General features: G+C 41.1%; 1 protein-coding gene across 2 annotated transcripts; it reads left to right on the top strand.

Annotated features, from left to right (window-relative positions):
* Positions 1–1,846: 1,846 nt before the first annotated feature.
* Positions 1,847–17,623, top strand: b3gnt7 (UDP-GlcNAc:betaGal beta-1,3-N-acetylglucosaminyltransferase 7). 2 transcript variants are annotated; one of them, XM_045697412.2, is made up of 3 exons: positions 1,858–2,138; positions 11,653–11,755; positions 15,035–17,623. In XM_045697412.2, exon 3 carries the CDS (start codon positions 15,036–15,038, stop codon positions 16,299–16,301), a length of 1,266 nt encoding a protein of 421 aa, XP_045553368.1. In that variant the 5' UTR covers positions 1,858–2,138; positions 11,653–11,755; position 15,035; the 3' UTR covers positions 16,302–17,623. The 2 variants fall into 2 exon arrangements, with proteins under 2 accessions (XP_014005331.1, XP_045553368.1); XM_014149856.3 differs by lacking the exon at positions 11,653–11,755 and having other exon boundaries at positions 1,847–2,138.
* Positions 17,624–18,555: the final 932 nt, after the last annotated feature.

Raw genomic sequence — 18,555 nt, 5'->3', positions numbered from 1 at the left:
CAGGTGTGTGCCCTAACGAGCAGCCTGGTGACCTAGAGGCCAGAAAGAGAGCACAAGTGACAGTAGAAATACTTTCATCCATCCTCGTTCGCCAAATGTAATGTTTAAAAAAACAACAACATTGTTCTCAGTTGAGGCTGACGTTTATCTCAACGAGTAGCATCTGAAAATACAACTAAAATAGAACTACCATATACGTAGTCATTTCCGATAAAAACATATCAACAAAATAGACTGTCCAATCGATGATACGAATCATGGATGCTATACTTAAGCAATAAGGGATGACGGGGTGTGGTATTATGCCAATATACCATGGCTAAGGGCTGTTCTAATGCACAACACAACACAGAGTCGTGGTTTATTGGCCATATACCACTAACGCCACGACGTGACTTATTGCAATTTTAAAATGGTTTGCCAATGTAATTAGAACAGTAAAAATACATGTTTTGTCAGCCAATCAGCATTCAGGTCTCAAACCACCCAGTATATAATAGACAATCAGTGCTGAACACAAGACAACAAATGTCAAGGGAAGGGGGGTTATGAAGTGTCAACTCCCTCCACCTGAGGACTCACTTCGGTTAAAATCAAACATCGTTTTTTGAAAGTGCTATCAGGAAAATCACTAGCAACTGATTGAGTCCGCTGTCAGCTAAGTTTTATTTTTTTATGATCATGGAGAGAAGTCGGTTTCCAAGTATCTGAAAGAGACAAATGGAGTGCTTTTGATCCAACACCAAGCCCTAAACGTCATGTGTCGAAATACCCGGCTATATAAACACAACGCTGTTGACTATTCTTTTAAAATCACTTAACATGCCGTTGCTAAGCGATAGAAATGTACATCTCACAGACCAGCACTGACTGACCACAATACGCCTGGACGATACATCTTTTTAGAATAAATAAGAGACATCCCTGAGTACACTACGCCTGTGTGCACCATAGACCTATCGGCGTGCACACATTAGGAACAGCTCATTACCTCCAGAAACACATTGTTGACGTCAGATGCCCTTTCTCAATCCAGTCAGCGTACCTGCTTGTATCCTGTTAGAGCGGTGACTTGCACGTTATTGCTATTGACAAGGTTAAGTGTGCTATTATCCAAAGGTCGATGTGACACTCTCGACTCACAATTCAAATGAAGCACAGACATACCTGTCTACAAACACCTTTCACCTACACATCCATTGTTCCACGTGGCAAAGTAACTACCAATGTTTTACAATAGAAAACAATGAATAATAGTAATAATAATATACATACTAATTAAAATATAATACATAATAAAAGTAACATTAATCATATCAACAAGATTCGTCATATAATTATGAACATCATCAATTCAAAACAAGGGAAAGAATATTAGTATTATACTATATGGATATAATACTACAAGATAACATAATTACTGTTATCATGTAACAACAATCGTAACAATATTCATTATTATAATTATACAGCTATGCTTATATTATTATGTATTATGAATATTAGTATTGATAATATTTTTGTTATTATTCCATTGTTATTATATTGATTATTTAAAAAAATATATATATATAATAAATGCAACATGGTAATAATATTTTTGCTACAGCCGCAGATCACATCTGTGTCAATTAAGTTACATCTGGAGACAGCTTTGCCAAATCTGAGGGGGGGGAGAAAAAAAAAACATTTTCCTTGTAGGTCTTGTTTGTTGATGGAGATGTGATGAAATAAAAACATGAAATCAAGACAACTCTTGTGAACACAACTGATGTATCCATCGCTAAAATATTACCAGAGAGATTGTTTGCCTATTTTAGAATATGGGCGGAAGGACCTCATCATGCGTGCATCCTCTCACTATTTGCATACAGCCTCGGTCATGCTTTTAAAGATGCCGAGCTGTCGAGGGTGACCACTTGATGGCATTGATCCCAACGTACGCTTCAGAGAAATACGCGACCAGAGGCAAAGTAACGTTTTTTGGTTTCTTTGTTCACTTCCAAGAGAGAATGGACTATTTCTTGGCATCCATTTGAAAGGACCGTACGCAAGCAAGCCATCCCTTTTAAGGCACAGTAAGGTGATATTCAGTGACTTTACTTGCACTTGGAATCAGCATTCGAGAGAAAAAAAATGTAAGTATAATATTTTTTTAAATAATAGCCTAGCGACCGTGTAATGCTGTGCGTTGTCCTTGAGTAGAAGCAGGCCATGTAATATTATTATTATTGTTCTTCTTGTTTATTATGAGGTTATAGAAATCCTTATGAAGAATATATGCGTGTGTTCTTCACCTTTGCAATTTTGTAATAAGGCCAATGGTAATGCCTTATTGAGACAAATAAATACGATACATCGACGCCCTGTAACTATAATAGCACGGTTCACCATTCTTTTCTTCAATGGTTACGTCTATTTATTAACGCGTAATAGGCATATTTTATATTGAAGTGTATTAGCCCTCTTAAAGGGAGAATCGACTCTCGTTAGGTTTTTGATGACAGCCTTGACAGTTGTCATCACACATCATAGTAGACCACTAAAGTGACTAAAAACGATCTAACAACCGAAATGAAACAGTTTTCGACATTAGTCTACTTTCTAACTGTGTTTTGAAATAGTTTTCACAGGCTACTCCGTGCAAAGATTTCAGTGCGTCTGACTGGGAATGTCTCGAACTAGTTCCAACAGCAGTCATTTAGAAGACGCTCGTAGCCAGAGCGAGTTACAAGTAGGGTAAAGTGCCTTGCTCAAGGGTACATCGACAAATGTTTTACATAGTCAGCTCGGGGACTCGAACCATGACTTTTTGGCCCACCGCTTTTAATCGCAAGGCTACCTGCCACCCTAGAGAGGAAAGACCTTGACTTTATCACCAGGTAGAATTGGCATAGTTTGTTCTTACTCAATCTTTCAACATAAGGACTAGGCATTCATAAATGACAATTAGTTACCAGAAGTTACAGAAATCAAATGGGTTACCGGAAGTTACAGAGATCAAATGATAATGAGTTAACAGAAGTTACTGAGATCAAATGATAACGAGTTAACAGGAGTTACTGAGATCAAATGATAATGGGTTAGCAGAAATTACAGAGATTAAATGATAATGGGTTAGCAGAAATTACAGAGATTAAATGATAATGGGTTAGCAGAAGTTACAGAGATTAAATGATAATGGGTTAGCAGAAATTACAGAAATTAAATGATAATGGCTTAACAGAAATTACAGAGATTAAATGATAATGGGTTAGCAGAAATTACAGAAATTAAATGATAATGGGTTAACAGAAATTACAGAAATGAAATGATAATGGGTTAGCAGAAATTACAGAGATTAAATGATAATAGGCTAGCAGAAGTTACAGAGATTAAATGATAATGGGTTAGCAGAAATTACAGAGATTAAATGATAATGGCTAGCAGAAATTACAGAGATTAAATGATAGCCTATTTACAAACACAATGACACACAGTAGACCTATCAGAGTATGAAAAAAACAATCCAACAAACACAATTGTATACTTTTTATCCATCATATAATTATTTAAACAAAGCATTATAAGAAGTCAAACTGAAGTTACATGCTGTCTTTGAAGAGAACATCTTGCTCAGAATAGGGGGGGGGGGGGGGGGGGGGGATAAATTGAACACCCTTCTCCTCATAGAAGTAGCTCAAGATAATGTTTACGACCACAAATAACACAACCCTGTGTTTATAAATGTGGATATCGACTTTGCCAGTTCAGCACGCTTTTGTGGCACAGTCAATTTCACACATGGCTACAGGCCAGTAGGTTGAGGGTTCGCCAACCACCACGGAAGAGCTCACTCTCCCTGGCTGTCTTATTACACTACGATCAGAGCCAGCTGCAGACAGTGATCAGCTTGGGAAAAATCTGATTTTCAACATTTTGATGCCATATTTATAATTGCAGTGCATTCGGAAAGTATTCAGACCCCTTTTTCCACATTTTGTTACGTTACAGCCTTATTCTAAAATGTATTAAATAAAAACATTTCCTCATGAATCTACACACAATACCCCATAATGACAAAGCAAAAACAGTTTTTTCTGTAGGGATGTTTTTCAGCGGCAGGGACTGGGAGACTAGTTAGGATCGAGGGAAAGATGAACGGAGCAAAGTATAGCGATATCCTTGATAAAAACCTGCTAAAGAGCACTCAGGACCTCAGAATGGAGCGAAGGTTCACCTTCCAACAGGACAACGACCCTAAACACACAGCCAAGGCAAAGCAGGAGTGGCTTTGGGACAAGTCTCTGAATGTCCTAGCCGTGTCTGAATCCTGGCTTAGGAAGTCCACCAAAAACTCTGAAATCTTCATCCCTAACTACAACATTTTCAGACAAGATAGAACGGCCAAAGAGGGCGGTGTTGCAATCTACTGCAGAGATAGTCTGCAGAGTTCTGTCCTACTATCCAGGTCTGTACCCAAACAATTTGAACTTCTACTTTTAAAATCTATCTAAAAACAAGTCTCTCACCGTTGCCGCCTGCTATAGACCACCCTCTGCCCCCAGCTGTGCTCTGGACACCATATGTGAACTGATTGCCCCCCATCTATCTTCAGAGCTCGTGCTGCTAGGTGACCTAAACTGGGATATGCTTAACACCCCAGCCATCCTACAATCTAAGCTTGATGCCCTCAATCTCACACAAATGGTCAATGAACCTACCAGGTACCACCCCAAAGCCGTAAACACGGGCACCCTCATAGATATCATCCTAACCAACTGGCCCTCTAAATACACCTCTGCTGTTTTCAACCAAGATCTCAGCGATCACTTCCTCATTGCCTGCATCCGTAATGGGTCAGCGGTCAAATGACCTCCACTCATCACTGTCAAACGCTCCCTGAAACATTTCAGCGAGCAAGCCTTTCTAATCGACCTGGCCCGGGTATCCTGGAAGGATATTGACCTCATCCTGTCAGTAGAGGATGCCTGCTTATTTTTTTAAATGCCTTCTTCACCATCTTAAATAAGCATGCCCTATTCAAGAAATGTAGAACCAGGAACAGATAAAGCTCTTGGTTCTCTCCAGACCTGACTGCCCTCAACCAACACAAAAACATCCTGTGGCGTTCTGCATTAGCATCGAACAGCCCCCGTGATATGCAACTTTTCAGGGAAGTTAGAAACCAATATACACAGGCAGTTAGAAAAGCCAAGGCTAGCTTTTTCAAGCAGAAATTTGTTTCCTGCAACACAAACTCCAAAAAGTTCTGGGACACTGTAAAGTCCATGGAGAATAAGAACACCTCCTCCCAGCTGCCCATTGCTCTGAGGATAGGAAACTCTGTCACCTCCGATAAATCCACTATAAATGAGAATTTCAATAAGCATTTTTCTACGGCTGGCCATGCTTTCCACCTGGCTACCCCTACCGCGGTCAACAGCACTGCACCCCCCACAGCTACTCGCCCAAGCCTTCCCCATTTCTCCTTCTCCCAAATCCAGTCAGCTGATGTTCTGAAAGAGCTGCAAAATCTGGACCCCTACAAATCAGCCGGGCTAGACAATCTGGACCCTTTCCTTCTAAAATGATCTGCCGAAATTGTTGCAACCCCTATTACTAGCCTGTTCAACCTCTCTTTCGTGTCGTCTGAGATTCCAAAAGATTGGAAAGCAGTTGCTGTCATCCTCCTCTTCAAAGGAGGGGAAACTCTTGACCCAAACTGCTACAGTCCTATATCTATCCTACCCTGCCTTTCTAAGGTCTTCGAAAGCCAAGTCAACAAACAGATTACCAACCATTTCGAATCCCACCGCACCTTCTCCGCTATGCAATCTGGTTTCAGAGCTGGTCATCGGTGCACCTCAGCCACGCTCAAGGTCCTAAACCATATCGTAACCGCCATTGATAAGAAACAATACTGTGCTGCCATATTCATTGACCTGGCCAAGGCTTTCGACTCTGTCAATCACCACATCCTCATCGGCAGACTCAGTAGCCTTGGTTTCTCAAATGATTGCCTCGCCAGGTTCACCAATTACTTCTCTGATAGAGTTCAATGTGTCAAACCGAATGGCCTGTTGTCCGGGCCTCTGGTAGTCTCTATGGGGGTGCCACAGGGTTCAATTCTTGGGCCAACTCTTTTCTCTATATACATCAATGATGTCGCTCTTGCTGCTGGTGAGTCTCTGATCCACCTCTACGCAGACGACACCATTCTGTATACTTCTGGCCCTTCTTTGGAGACTGTGTTAACAACCCTCCAGACGAGCTGCAATGCCATACAACTCTCCTTCCGTGGCCTCCAACTGCTCTTAAATACAAGTAAAACTAAATGCATGCTCTTCAACCGATCGCTACCCGCACCTGCCCGCCCGTCCAGCATCACTACTCTGGACGGTTCTGACTTAGAATATGTTGACAACTACAAATACCTAGGTGTCTGGTTAGACTATAAGCTCTCCTTCCAGACTCACATCAAACATCTCCAATCCAAAGTTAAATCTAGAATTGGCTTTCTATTTCGCAACAAAGCATCCTTCACTCATGCTGCCAAACATACCCTCGTAAAACTGACCATCCTACCGATCCACGACTTCGGCGATGTCATTTACAAAATAGCCTCCAATACCCTACTCAATAAACTGGATGCAGTCTATCACAGTGCCATCCATTTTGTCACCAAAGCCCCATATACTACCCACCACTGCGACCTGTAGGCTCTCGTTGGCTGGCCCTCGCTTCATACTCGTCGCCAAACCCACTGGCTCCAGGCCATCTACAAGACCCTGCTAGATAAAGTCCCCCCTTATCTCTGCTCGCTGGTCACCATAGCAGCACCCACCTGTGGCACGCGCTCCAGCAGGTATATCTCTCTGGTCACCCCCAAAGCCAATTCCTCCTTTGGCCGTCTCTCCTTCCAGTTCTCTGCTGTCAATGACTGGAACAAACTCCAAAAATCTCTGAAACTGGAAACACTTATCTCCCTCACTAGCTTTAAGCACCAGCTGTCAGAGCTGCTCACAGATCACTGTACCTGTACATAGCCCATCTATAATTTAGCCCAACTACCTCTACTGTATTTATTTATTTATTTATTTATTTTGCTCTTTTGCACCCCATTATTTCTATTTCTACTTTGCACTTTCTTCCACTACAAATCTACGATTCCAATGTTTTACTTGCTATATTGTATTTACTTTGCCACCATGGCCTTTTTTGCCTTTACCTCCCTTATCTCACCTCATTTGCTCACAGTGTATATAGACTTATTTGTCTACTGTATTATTGACTGCATGTTTGTTTTACTCCATGTGTAACTTTGTGTTGTTGTATGTGTCGAACTGCTTTGCTTTATCTTGGCCAGGTCGCAATTGTAAATGAGAACTTGTTCTCAACTTGCCTACCTGGTTACATAAAGGTGAAATAAATAAAAATCAAAAATATCGGTGAGCATATCAGAATCGACCAATGTCTAGTTTAACGCTGTCATGACGTTGACCTGTGGGTAAGGTTTATGACCCCCCCATAAATACCTTTCTCCCTTCCCCTCTCTTTCTGACCCTACTGAAGGACTTGAATAGCCTGTGTTAAATATAGAGAGTCTGGGAACATCAAACAAATGGGGAAAAGGAACCATATTTTGGTAATAAAACCAGTTGGAAATATGCTTGGGAACGTAATGAGTATGGATGTCAGTTCGGTTGTCATCTGAGACATTATGACTGATGACAGGACGACATAAACTGTACCTGAGAAAGTATACACCCTCTAGTTATCAGAGTGAGTAACATGGAATTGTTATGCAATTTAAATGTTTGATATTGAAATTGTTTGTTAGGAGATTAAATGTAATTTTATCTTCCAAATGAGAGAATTGGGTTTTCATAAGGAAAGTGCCCTGCTTGATCAGTGGCCCACCCCTGTGAAGAGACAGGGGTTATAAACGATGAAACACATCCTTCCCCCTCTCCACTATATAAGCCTTTGACGAAAAGATAACCACATGTTCCAGTACGTGAGGTCTGCAGCCTCTACATTAGAAGGACACACGTCAAGTACAGAACTAAGCCAACCTCGGCGTGAGCTTTGGTGGCGAATGGTATGAACTTTGAGCTTATTCACTACAGAAGTGATACTTCCTAGCCGTTGAGTTAGCAGCGGCCGCTGTAGACGTGGGCTAGGAAAGGACGGACGACGGATCCAGTCTAACAGACAGACAAAGATACCACCACGTATCCAATTTACCACCAGAGACATTCTTCCGAGGACAGGAAGATCTGTTGGCCAACCCGGCCAGCATCTACGACCAATCTACCGAAGCGCAGCTCAGAGTAAATATTTATTGCATTTTCCTTTTCCAAATGGGCGGTAATTTAGAATGCATAAGATAAAGTATTTACGATAGCATAGCTGCTGTTTCTTCGTTCCTAAGTCTTCCCGCTCTTTCATTCAAGCCCAACCCCCTTTCCTTTATGTAACCAGCCATCATACAGGTTCCGTCCACCAGGACGTTTTCTGTATGACATCATTTTATTCTGTGTATATGTAATTCTGTTTGATTAGTTTAGGTATTTAGTAAATAAATAATTAAACCCAATTTTGTATTGCTGATTCAACTTGTTAGCCAGGGTTCGTGAAGATAGCCAAGAATTTACAACTTTCATTATGAGACTGAAAATAAGATAAGGGTTAATATTGACTGCTATCGATGTAAAATATTACTAAGTATTTTAAGAGTTTATTCGGAAGATAACGGCTCTATAAACGTTCTTCCAGGGTGCCCCAACTTTCTAGTTAATTACATTTACATGATTAGCTTAATCAGGTAATATTAATTAGAGAGAAAGGATTTTATAGGTTAGCATGTCATATCACTTAATCCGGCATAGCCAAAGACACGACAACGCCGATGTGCAAAACCGATGTCAAACCTGACGTGCATCCCTATATAACGTAGGTACATGACGTGCATCCCTATATAACGTAGGTACAGGACGTGCATCCCTATATAACGTAGGTACATGACGTGCATACCTATATAACATAGGTACATGATGTGCATCCCTATATAACGTAGGTACATGACGTGCATCCCTATATAACGTAGGTACAGGACGTGCATCCCTATATAACGTAGGTACATGATGTGCATCCCTATATAACGTAGGTACATGATGTGCATCCCTATATAACGTAGGTACATGACGTGCATACCTATATAACATAGGTACATGATGTGCATCCCTATATAACGTAGGTACATGATATGCATCCCTATATAACGTAGGTACAGGACGTAATGACGCCATGTAAAATGTTGCGCTATACATGCAACACAGCATTCCTAACCTAGCCCACAATGTCTGCTGTGTGGATTGAGCAGTCAACAAGTCGAGCAGTCATTTGAAAGAGTAACACCATTTCAGCGAGACAACTCAAAGGCGAAATCCATTAAAGCCAAGATAATGGGATTCATTGCCCTTGAGAATCAACCGTTCTCTGTCGTGGGTGATGTTGGCTTTCGCCGACTGGTTGAGCACTGTAAGGGAAATCTGCCCTATGCTTATACAAGAGACCACAGGAAACTTCTTTGATCAGAGGTTAGTTTGTTTAATAAGGATTGCAAGCCAGATTGCAACCTGGAGTATACACTTTATTACACAATTACACAGTAATTTGCAAGTAACACACTCAGTACAAAAGATGGTGTTTTCCCTTTTTATCCCCTACTGAGGATCATCCCGCCCAGAGTGATGTCCCTTAACTTTAATACCATATAAGCTCATAATTAATAGATGCTAATACAAAGTTGTCTCTGCTAGAGTTCAGCTTATTGTTATTTGCAGTTAGTTTCCCAATCCTTCTTCCTCCTATTGCTACAGTGGTTCCTCCTTTAAAAGTTGCGAGCTTGCACCACGGGACTTAGAGGTACCCAGCGTCACGGCTTCATTGCTCTGGACCACCACAAGGAGGAGTTAGAGCACTCATTATGCATTTGGGTCCAAAGATTTTTATATGACCAATCATATCGAGTGGTTCCAATGACGAATTTTGACGCGAGCCACCATTGTCGTGTGGCGTTCTTCAACAAAGATGGCTGACAAAACATTACGGTGGAACCAAATGTAAGTTGTTATAACGTCATAACTTGTCAAGCAAAACATTTACAATTGAGAGGAATATGTTAGTTAATGTTGAGACAAACGTTTGTGCATATTTTTTTGTCATAAAGTTAATTAACAAAATCGCTATTTAGAAAGTTATCTGACTAGCTAACATTAGCCAGCTAGCTAGTGTTAGGAGAATTAATTTTGTAATTCGTGTTGTTTAATGTTTTAGGGACTCTTGAGAAAACCATCAAACCAGGCTGTCATCTTGTGAAACAGTGGCTGTAAAAAATCTAGCTAGCTAAAGCATTTACTGAAAATTGAATGTACAATTGCGTAAGCTTGCCTTGCAATTGTACATTCAATTTTCAGTAAATGCTTTAGCTGGCTAGATTGTTTACAGCCACATAGTTAGCTAACTATTTACTTGCTTATTGTGTAGTGGAGGATAAAAAATAACTGTATATCTATGGATGTGTAGCTAGCTACAGTATGTAGTCGATCTGTGTATGGACCCTAAAACGTTAGGTTCTGAACTAATTATCATACCAATCTATGAACCTCAGCTATCATAGTTGTTGTATCGACTTCAAGTCTGAATGGCATTAATGAAGCTTATGGACAGAGTAGAATATAATAACTTTATTGTGCCAAGGATGCAAGTACTATTTTTATTTTTTATTTCACCTTTATTTAACCAGGTAGGCCAGTTGAGAACAAGTTCTCATTTACAACTGCGACCTGGCCAAGATAAAGCAAAGCAGTTCGACACATATAACAACACAGAGTTACACATGGAGTAAAACAAACATACAGTCAATAATACAGTAGAAAAATAAGTCTAAAGGCAATAAATAGGCCATGGTGGCAAAGTAAATACAATATAGCAATTAAAACACTGGAATGGTAGATTTGACAGTAGATGAGTATGCAAAGTAGAAATACTGGGGTGCAAAGGAGCAAAATAAATAAATACAGTAGGGGCAGTGGTAGTTGTTTGGGCTATTTATAGATGGGCTATGTACAGTTGCAGTGATCTGTGATCTGCTCTGACAGCTGGTGCTTATAGCTATATACACATGTACTGTAGTTATTACCACGCATGAGATTCCCACATTGTAGCCTGTACATTGAATATATTCACTGATCATGTACTCTTCCTTGGCAAATAAAGGTGCGGTTCAGGTATGAATCTCGAGACATTCTTTTTTCACTCATATCAAACTCCATTCTTTGAATGATGCTGTGTCTGCATGAATGTATTACAATTATACACTTCAACAGTGTTTACCACTCCTGCTCCTGGGACATCAATGATTACACATTGTAACTATGCAATAGACTAGAGACCTGATTGATTTGTAATTCATATATACAGAAAACAAACTATGCATATCAAACTCCCTTCATATGCATTAATCTGAGGACACAGGATAGTATTTCAATGAGATAATTCATTTCAACCAGTGGAGAATGTGAAATGCTTTATTGAAAGAAGTTCATTATCCAGGTGTTATAAATACATAAATTCATTATAATTATGATCATTCTAACATTATAGATACAAGTTCAATCTGTACTTCAATGCACATATGGTGTGCATTATAAAACGAGGAAGAAAGACGAGGTGGGGAGAGAGGTGTAGAAGACATAAAGGGAAAGAGGTAAGAACAGCGGCAGACAGCATATGATTCATGAATTACAGTGTGTTACGTGAATTAAGTTATCAATGTTCTTAAACCGAACTTCAATTAAACTACTCAGTCTGCCCCCCAGAGGGTGTAAGATTCTGGTTGAATGAAGCAGACGGAGACCCAGCCTACAATGGTCAGAATGTTTATTTACGAGAGCTCTGCTTTTTATATGCACACACACACACACACACACACACACACACACACACACACACACACACACACACACACACACACACACACACACACACACACACACACACACACACACACACACACACACACACACACAAATGAACTCACATCAGTAGAGAACTCCACCCCGCTGTAGGCGGCTGTATTTGCCCACAGTACACATACATTCTTTATCACACTTCTGCAAACTGTCTCCTAATCTTCTGCCCACCTAGCCGTTTTCGGGCAGTTGTTCCCCTCCCTAACTCAGGGAGGCCCCGTTTCCTGTTACTTTCACAAGGTCGTCGTATCAACTCTGCCCTGCTCATTTTGAAATAGTAACAGTGTCCTAGTCTTAAAAAGTCTACTCACACACAGTATTGGATTATAGTCTTTAACACATTATTCTAGCCTTATAATTCTAATACATTTCACAAAGTTATATGGTTTCAGAGTGGAATACTTTAGTCAAAACCTTAAACAGATAAATTATTTTATCACAGTGCTACCCTAATATTCTCTCAGTTCATCACAATTGTGGTGTCTCCTAACCAGCCTTGGGCCTCCAGTTGGCCCGAAGGTTATCTTAAGAGCGGGTGAGGTGGTGATGACGGGACTAGCTTCCTCTCTCACATCAAAACATACCTGCAGACGAGAGACAGATGGATAGAGAGAGAGCATGATTAAGCCTTGTGTTTTTTATTCTAACACGGTCAGTTATCTTAAATCAGGAGGTGAAACGCAAAACTGATCTTGGATCATTAAATCTGGGACTACTACATCTCTGTCTGTATTTCAATGTAAAGCATCTCTTTAATAATACTTCCTGTTGACCCGACCAAGTGACCTCTCACCTATGATCATGCTGTGCCCTCTGTGTCAGCCAGTTCAGATGCGGGAGGGGTTCACCAAAACAGCGGATATAACCTAGAGGATTTAGGGAGAAGGGGGAGAGGGATGAAGTGAAGGAGAGAGACTGTTATTGTGTGTGTGTGTGGTCTCACCTAGTGGCTACATAGTACTTCATGCTGAAAAACAGACACATGAGGACAAACAATAGAAATTAATGTCAGTAGAAGATACTGTATGTGACGCAGACACCTATCGGAGTGTACCTGAAACATGTAAATATAGAGGGCTATGTGTCTCACCACTTGGTTATTGCAAGGCTAACCCACAGGGAAATCATGACTTGGCAGCAACAGATAGTCCAGTGAAAATGGTTGTGTTTATGTGGTGTAAATCTGAAAATTAGAAGCTGACATCTTAAGGGTTTTTTAATTAATGCATGCGAGACAGGTTCCGTGTACAACAAGACAGGCAGAGATGGAGAAAAAGAACACAGAACAGTTTAATTACATCTGGTTATGGACACTTTTGCCAGCAATAAAGCTTCCACGGCCTGTTCCTCGGACAGTGAACATCTGGCAGCAATATCTACATTTTCGACCCCTTGGTCAGCTCGCTCTCTGAAAGTAAAGAAAGCAGCTTATTTTTTATAGATATGAAAACAATAACTGAGATATGACCGTTCAATCTAAAGCAGCAGATGTTATTTTTAGGATACATCAATACAGCCCAGTGTTGCTTACCTGAGATGCCATCTTCGTAGGTGTCCGCTTTGACTTCCTTTGTGTCGGAGAGCAAGGGGAACAACGACTTCAAGGTCTCAGAGCGAGTGACGTCACCGATTGAAATGCTATTAGCCCGCACCCCGCTAACTAGCAAGCCATTTCACACCAGTTACACCCGACTTGAATTTTTTTTTAATATACACATTGCGAGATATTTGGCGAAATAAACAGACATGCCTATATTTCCCCCATAGGAAACAATGGGAAGACCACAGAGTTCCAATATTATTTTTGTTGTTTACATTTTGTTGTTTACATTTTAACTATAAAACAATGTGAGCAAGTCTCATTGCCAACAATAGCGAAGTAGACATTGTGACGTTGAACAATAAGCTGGGAATAGAATGTTCGGAATGCGAGTTGGTGCCACGGTGCTCAATAGAACTAATAGGAGCTGTCAGGGTGAAAAAATGCCCTAAAATAAGGCTTGTTTTTTTCGCGATTACCTCAAAATGATGGCAAGCAGCTGGGAAATATGGTCATATTATAAAACTGGGCTCCACGGTGGATGCAATGAACTAGTTTTTATCAGAAAAGAACGTTGTTAAAAATGTCATGTGGCCAGCCTACAATCTAAACGGATTTCAGAGCACTCTCGTCTGAGTGTACCAGAGCCCAGAATAATTACTTTACTAGCGCTCAACACCCGTTGAATATAGCCGGTGTCAGTAAACTTTTGAAAAAAAGCGTAATTAAATTGTTTCCAGCAGCACATTTACAGTCACCAACGCTCTGGTTAACACGAAAACTGCCTAACCAGCTCTGCTAGGGCGAGTAAAATGGTCAGAGTGGTCTCATTTGTCTCTGGAAGTAGCTAGCAAGCTAGCCAACATTAGCTTGGGTGCTTGACTGCTGTTGTAAGGCCAGAACGCTCAAATCAACCCTACTCCTCGGCCCGAACGTCCAGTGTGCGTTCCGAGAGCGAAACGGTCTGAATTTACAAACTGACAATTTTTCTCTGAATGGAAACACCATAATATTAATCAAATTAATTAAGCCAAATTTCTTAAAATCAATCCCATATACTATGTTATTACAAAAAAGGTTTTAAATTCTCTGGTAATGCCAATACGGAATACTATCAAATGCTTCTCAAAGATGCCTTCTGGTGGTCAAACTAGCAATAACTTGCAGTAACAGAAGAAATGGCTAAGAATTAAATGACGTGCCAAAGAATGCTGCAGCAGCACGCAGGGTGTGCCGCAGTAGGACACAACTTTTAAAGGAGGAATCACTGTATCATGTGCTAGCAGAAGTAAGTCTGGAACATAGTATCAACAGGAACAGAAAGTATAGTTTCAACACACAGACATCAGATTTTTGTACAGAATGCAGAATGACAGTCTTTCATTATCAAAGTTAGTTGATGATTTGAAATGGTAGATGACTTTCATTCCTTCTTCATCTGACTAACAGTCCCTTTCCCTCTGTCTCTCTCCAGGATGACCACTAGGGATAAATGGAGGGTTTACAAGCGGGTATGTGTCGTGTTCTTTCTGGCTGCGGTGACGTTGACGGTGGTCCAGAGAGGGGCTCCCTTCCAAATTGAGAGGCAGGGTCGCATGGAGGCCCCCTCCGAGGGAGGGGAGAACAGGGCCCAGCAGCAGAATACGGGCCTCTACCCAGGGACCAACACCTTCTGGAAGGCTAGCAAGCCCAAACACGTTGTCATGCATCCCTTAGAGTCTACAGCCACCGCCACTGGCACCACGGAGGAGCCCAGCATCACCCAGGAGCGAGCTGGCTCCCGGACCTGGGACGTGTCCAGTGCCAACTGCAGTGCCAACCTCAACTTCACCAACCAGGACTGGTTCAGGGGCTTGGAGGAGAACTTCAAGCAGTTCCTTCTGTACCGCCACTGCCGCTTCTTCCCCATGCTCATCAACCATCCGGAGAAGTGCTCCGGGGAGACCGACCTGCTCATGGTCATCAAGTCCATCGCTACGCAGCACGACCGCCGCGAGGTGATCCGCAAGACGTGGGGCAAGGAGCAGGTTGTTGACGGCAAGAAGGTGAAGACGGTGTTCTTGCTGGGGACGCCGTCCAATGAGGCTGAGAAGGCCAACCATCAGAAGCTCCTGGAGTACGAGAACTACATCTACAGAGATATCCTCCAATGGGACTTCCAGGACAGCTTCTTCAACCTGACCCTCAAGGAGACCCACTTCCTTAAGTGGTTCTCCACCTACTGTGCCGACGTGCGCTACGTCTTCAAGGGCGACGACGACGTCTTCGTTAGTGTGGAGAACATCTTTGAGTACCTGGAGGCCAGCGCCCAGGTCAAGAACCTCTTCGTTGGTGACGTGCTCTTCAAGGCCAAGCCCATTCGCAGGAAGGAGAACAAGTACTACATCCCACAACCACTTTACAACAAGACCCACTACCCTCCATACGCCGGAGGCGGTGGGTTCCTCATGGACGCACCCCTGGCCAGGAGGCTCTACTGGGCCTCAGACTCTCTGGAGCTGTACCCCATCGATGATGTGTTCCTGGGCATGTGTCTGGAGGTGCTGCAGGTCACACCCATCAAGCACAACGCTTTTAAGACATTTGGTCTGGTCAAGAACAAGGACAGCAAGCTCAACCAAGAACCTTGTTTCTTTAAGAGCATGATCGTGGTCCACAAGCTGCTACCATCAGAGCTCATACACATGTGGAACCTGGTGAACAGTAATCTCATCTGCTCGCAGAAAGTGGAGATCTTATAGCCTGTTGAGAACACTTAACTAGGCAAGGGGAGAAGAGTTGGGATGTGTGAGCGGGCCAGGAGGCAGATGTTGACATCCAATTCAAGTTCTCCTTTGTTCATAGTAGGACCCAGACAATATTTGATTTATTACATTTTAGCAGACATTCTTATCCAGAGCAATTAGGGTTAAGTGCCTTGTTCACATCGGCAGATTTTTCACCTAGTCGGCTCGGAGAGTCAAACCAGCAACCTTTTGGTTACTGGCCCAACGCTCTTAACTGCTAGGCTACTTGCCTCTACTGCATCACAGTGGAAGTAAATTATCTGGTGATGTTTTTTTATATATTCTGGTGGCATTTTGAATGACTCCCAATGTCAGCAGGCACATTCAGAGACGCCAAACCAAGGGGCCTGAGGTACTGGAAGATAGTGCTGCACGTTGTCATGCATCCCTTAGACTGTGTACTGAAAGTCAAACACCTTGTTCATTTGGACCAGGCTTTACCTAATACTGTAGTAACATGGACCTTATAAAATAGGAAGAAACAAAGTGTCTCTACCTCACCAATGTAGTTTAAATTTCTCTTCTCATATAGGTTCGTCATTTTAATAATATTCGTCAAGACAAAATGTCTTGTAAGCATGTTTTACCATGTTAATAGTAAAATAAATAATAATGGCATTTTTTTTCTTTACATCTGACCCCGCAGTCCAACCTTTGTTATGGGTCACTGCACTTCGATGAGATTGTTCAGTTTTCAGAAAGAATTTTGACTGTATACTGTATGCGTCAATGGATTTGAATGTGCTGATATACTTGATATGAATTGGGTTGAGGGTTTATGAGAGGCTCCCGAGTGGCGCAGCGGTCTAAGGCACTGCATCTCAGTGCTAGAGTTGTCACTACAGACCCTGGTTTGATCCCGGGCTGTATCGGGAGTTCCATAGGGGGGTGCGCAATTGGCCCGGTGTTGTCCGGGTTAGGGGAGGGTTTGGCTGGGGTAGGCTGTCGTTGTAAAATAAGAATTTGTTCCTAACTGACTTACCTAGTTAAATAAAGGTAAAATTACATTGAAACTGTGAAACAAATAAACTACTGCTGATACATATATCACAATATGTTAATTTAATAGCCCCACAGACAAAGGGGGCAAAAGAGGTTGTTTGATATCTAATTAATTGCAGGGAAGGTATTGGAATTAATGGAAATGTGCAAAGATTATAGTTCCTCATGTTTAGAGGGCAGTGAATATGTGTGGATGATGTATATAAATGTAAAAAAAATTGAAATATATATATAGGTTTAAAAATCACATTTGTAAATAAATTTAAAAAAAATCATATGTTGGTCTTATCATTTTATTTATTTAAAATGTACTAGATTAATGTCTTTTTTTTACAAGTTCAGATGACAAAGGCTCACATGATATTTGATCTTAAAGTTGATAATATGATCAAAATGTTCATTGTTCATTTTATTTCAATGTCCACTTGTTATAGGTCAATGGGATTATTTTAACCTCAAATGTCCTTTTATCCTCAACATTGTAGATGTTTTAATATCAAAACATATCTTTATACATTCAAGGCTGATTTATCACTTAAACCAATGTAAGTACATTTCTTAATTTATGCCTTAAGGTAACTTGTATTATAGTATAATTTCTATTAGTGTTTCACATCAAATGTTACATTTTTGTCACAAATGAAATGCATATGACAGAACTAGAAATACATTTAACATATCTGGTATTGATCATCTCCTGAGAGTTTTTAATCAGTGGTTTTAACTGGTTTCAGAGGAAGTTTTAACGGTCCTGATTGGTGTTCCCATGGTTTATGTTCTCCTGCTGGATATCATATAACAGCCATATTATCAGCAGATATGGAAGATAGTGTTCTTGTCCTTGAAGTTGGACCATAAAAAAAACAAACACAACAATTTACATTCCTTTTTTGTTCTTGTTCACATAACCTCTTCTAGCTCAAAGATAAAAAAGCCCATTCAGAAACTAGATATTTGCTGTATACAATTTTCATGGGAGCATCCACATCAAGGGTATTTTCTGTGAGAAAGGAAAAGGCAAAAGGCGAGTGTCTTCAGCTTTGATAGTCCTATAGAAAGACGTCTGAGACTTCTCTTAAACAGGCTATCGCTTTCTGCTCAAGACGATATGTGTGTGTGATGTAACACTAGTGTGGTCCGAAAAACACAAACATCACAATAACTTGATTTTTGTTTTTTATATCGACATCGTAGCGTAAATGTCAGG

Source organism: Salmo salar, chromosome 16, assembly GCF_965601325.2.
Source record: "Salmo salar chromosome 16, fSalSal1, whole genome shotgun sequence".
Lineage (NCBI taxonomy): Eukaryota > Metazoa > Chordata > Actinopteri > Salmoniformes > Salmonidae > Salmo > Salmo salar.
The sequence above is the reverse complement of the archived record's forward strand: the minus strand, read 5'-3'. Positions and strand labels throughout refer to the sequence as shown.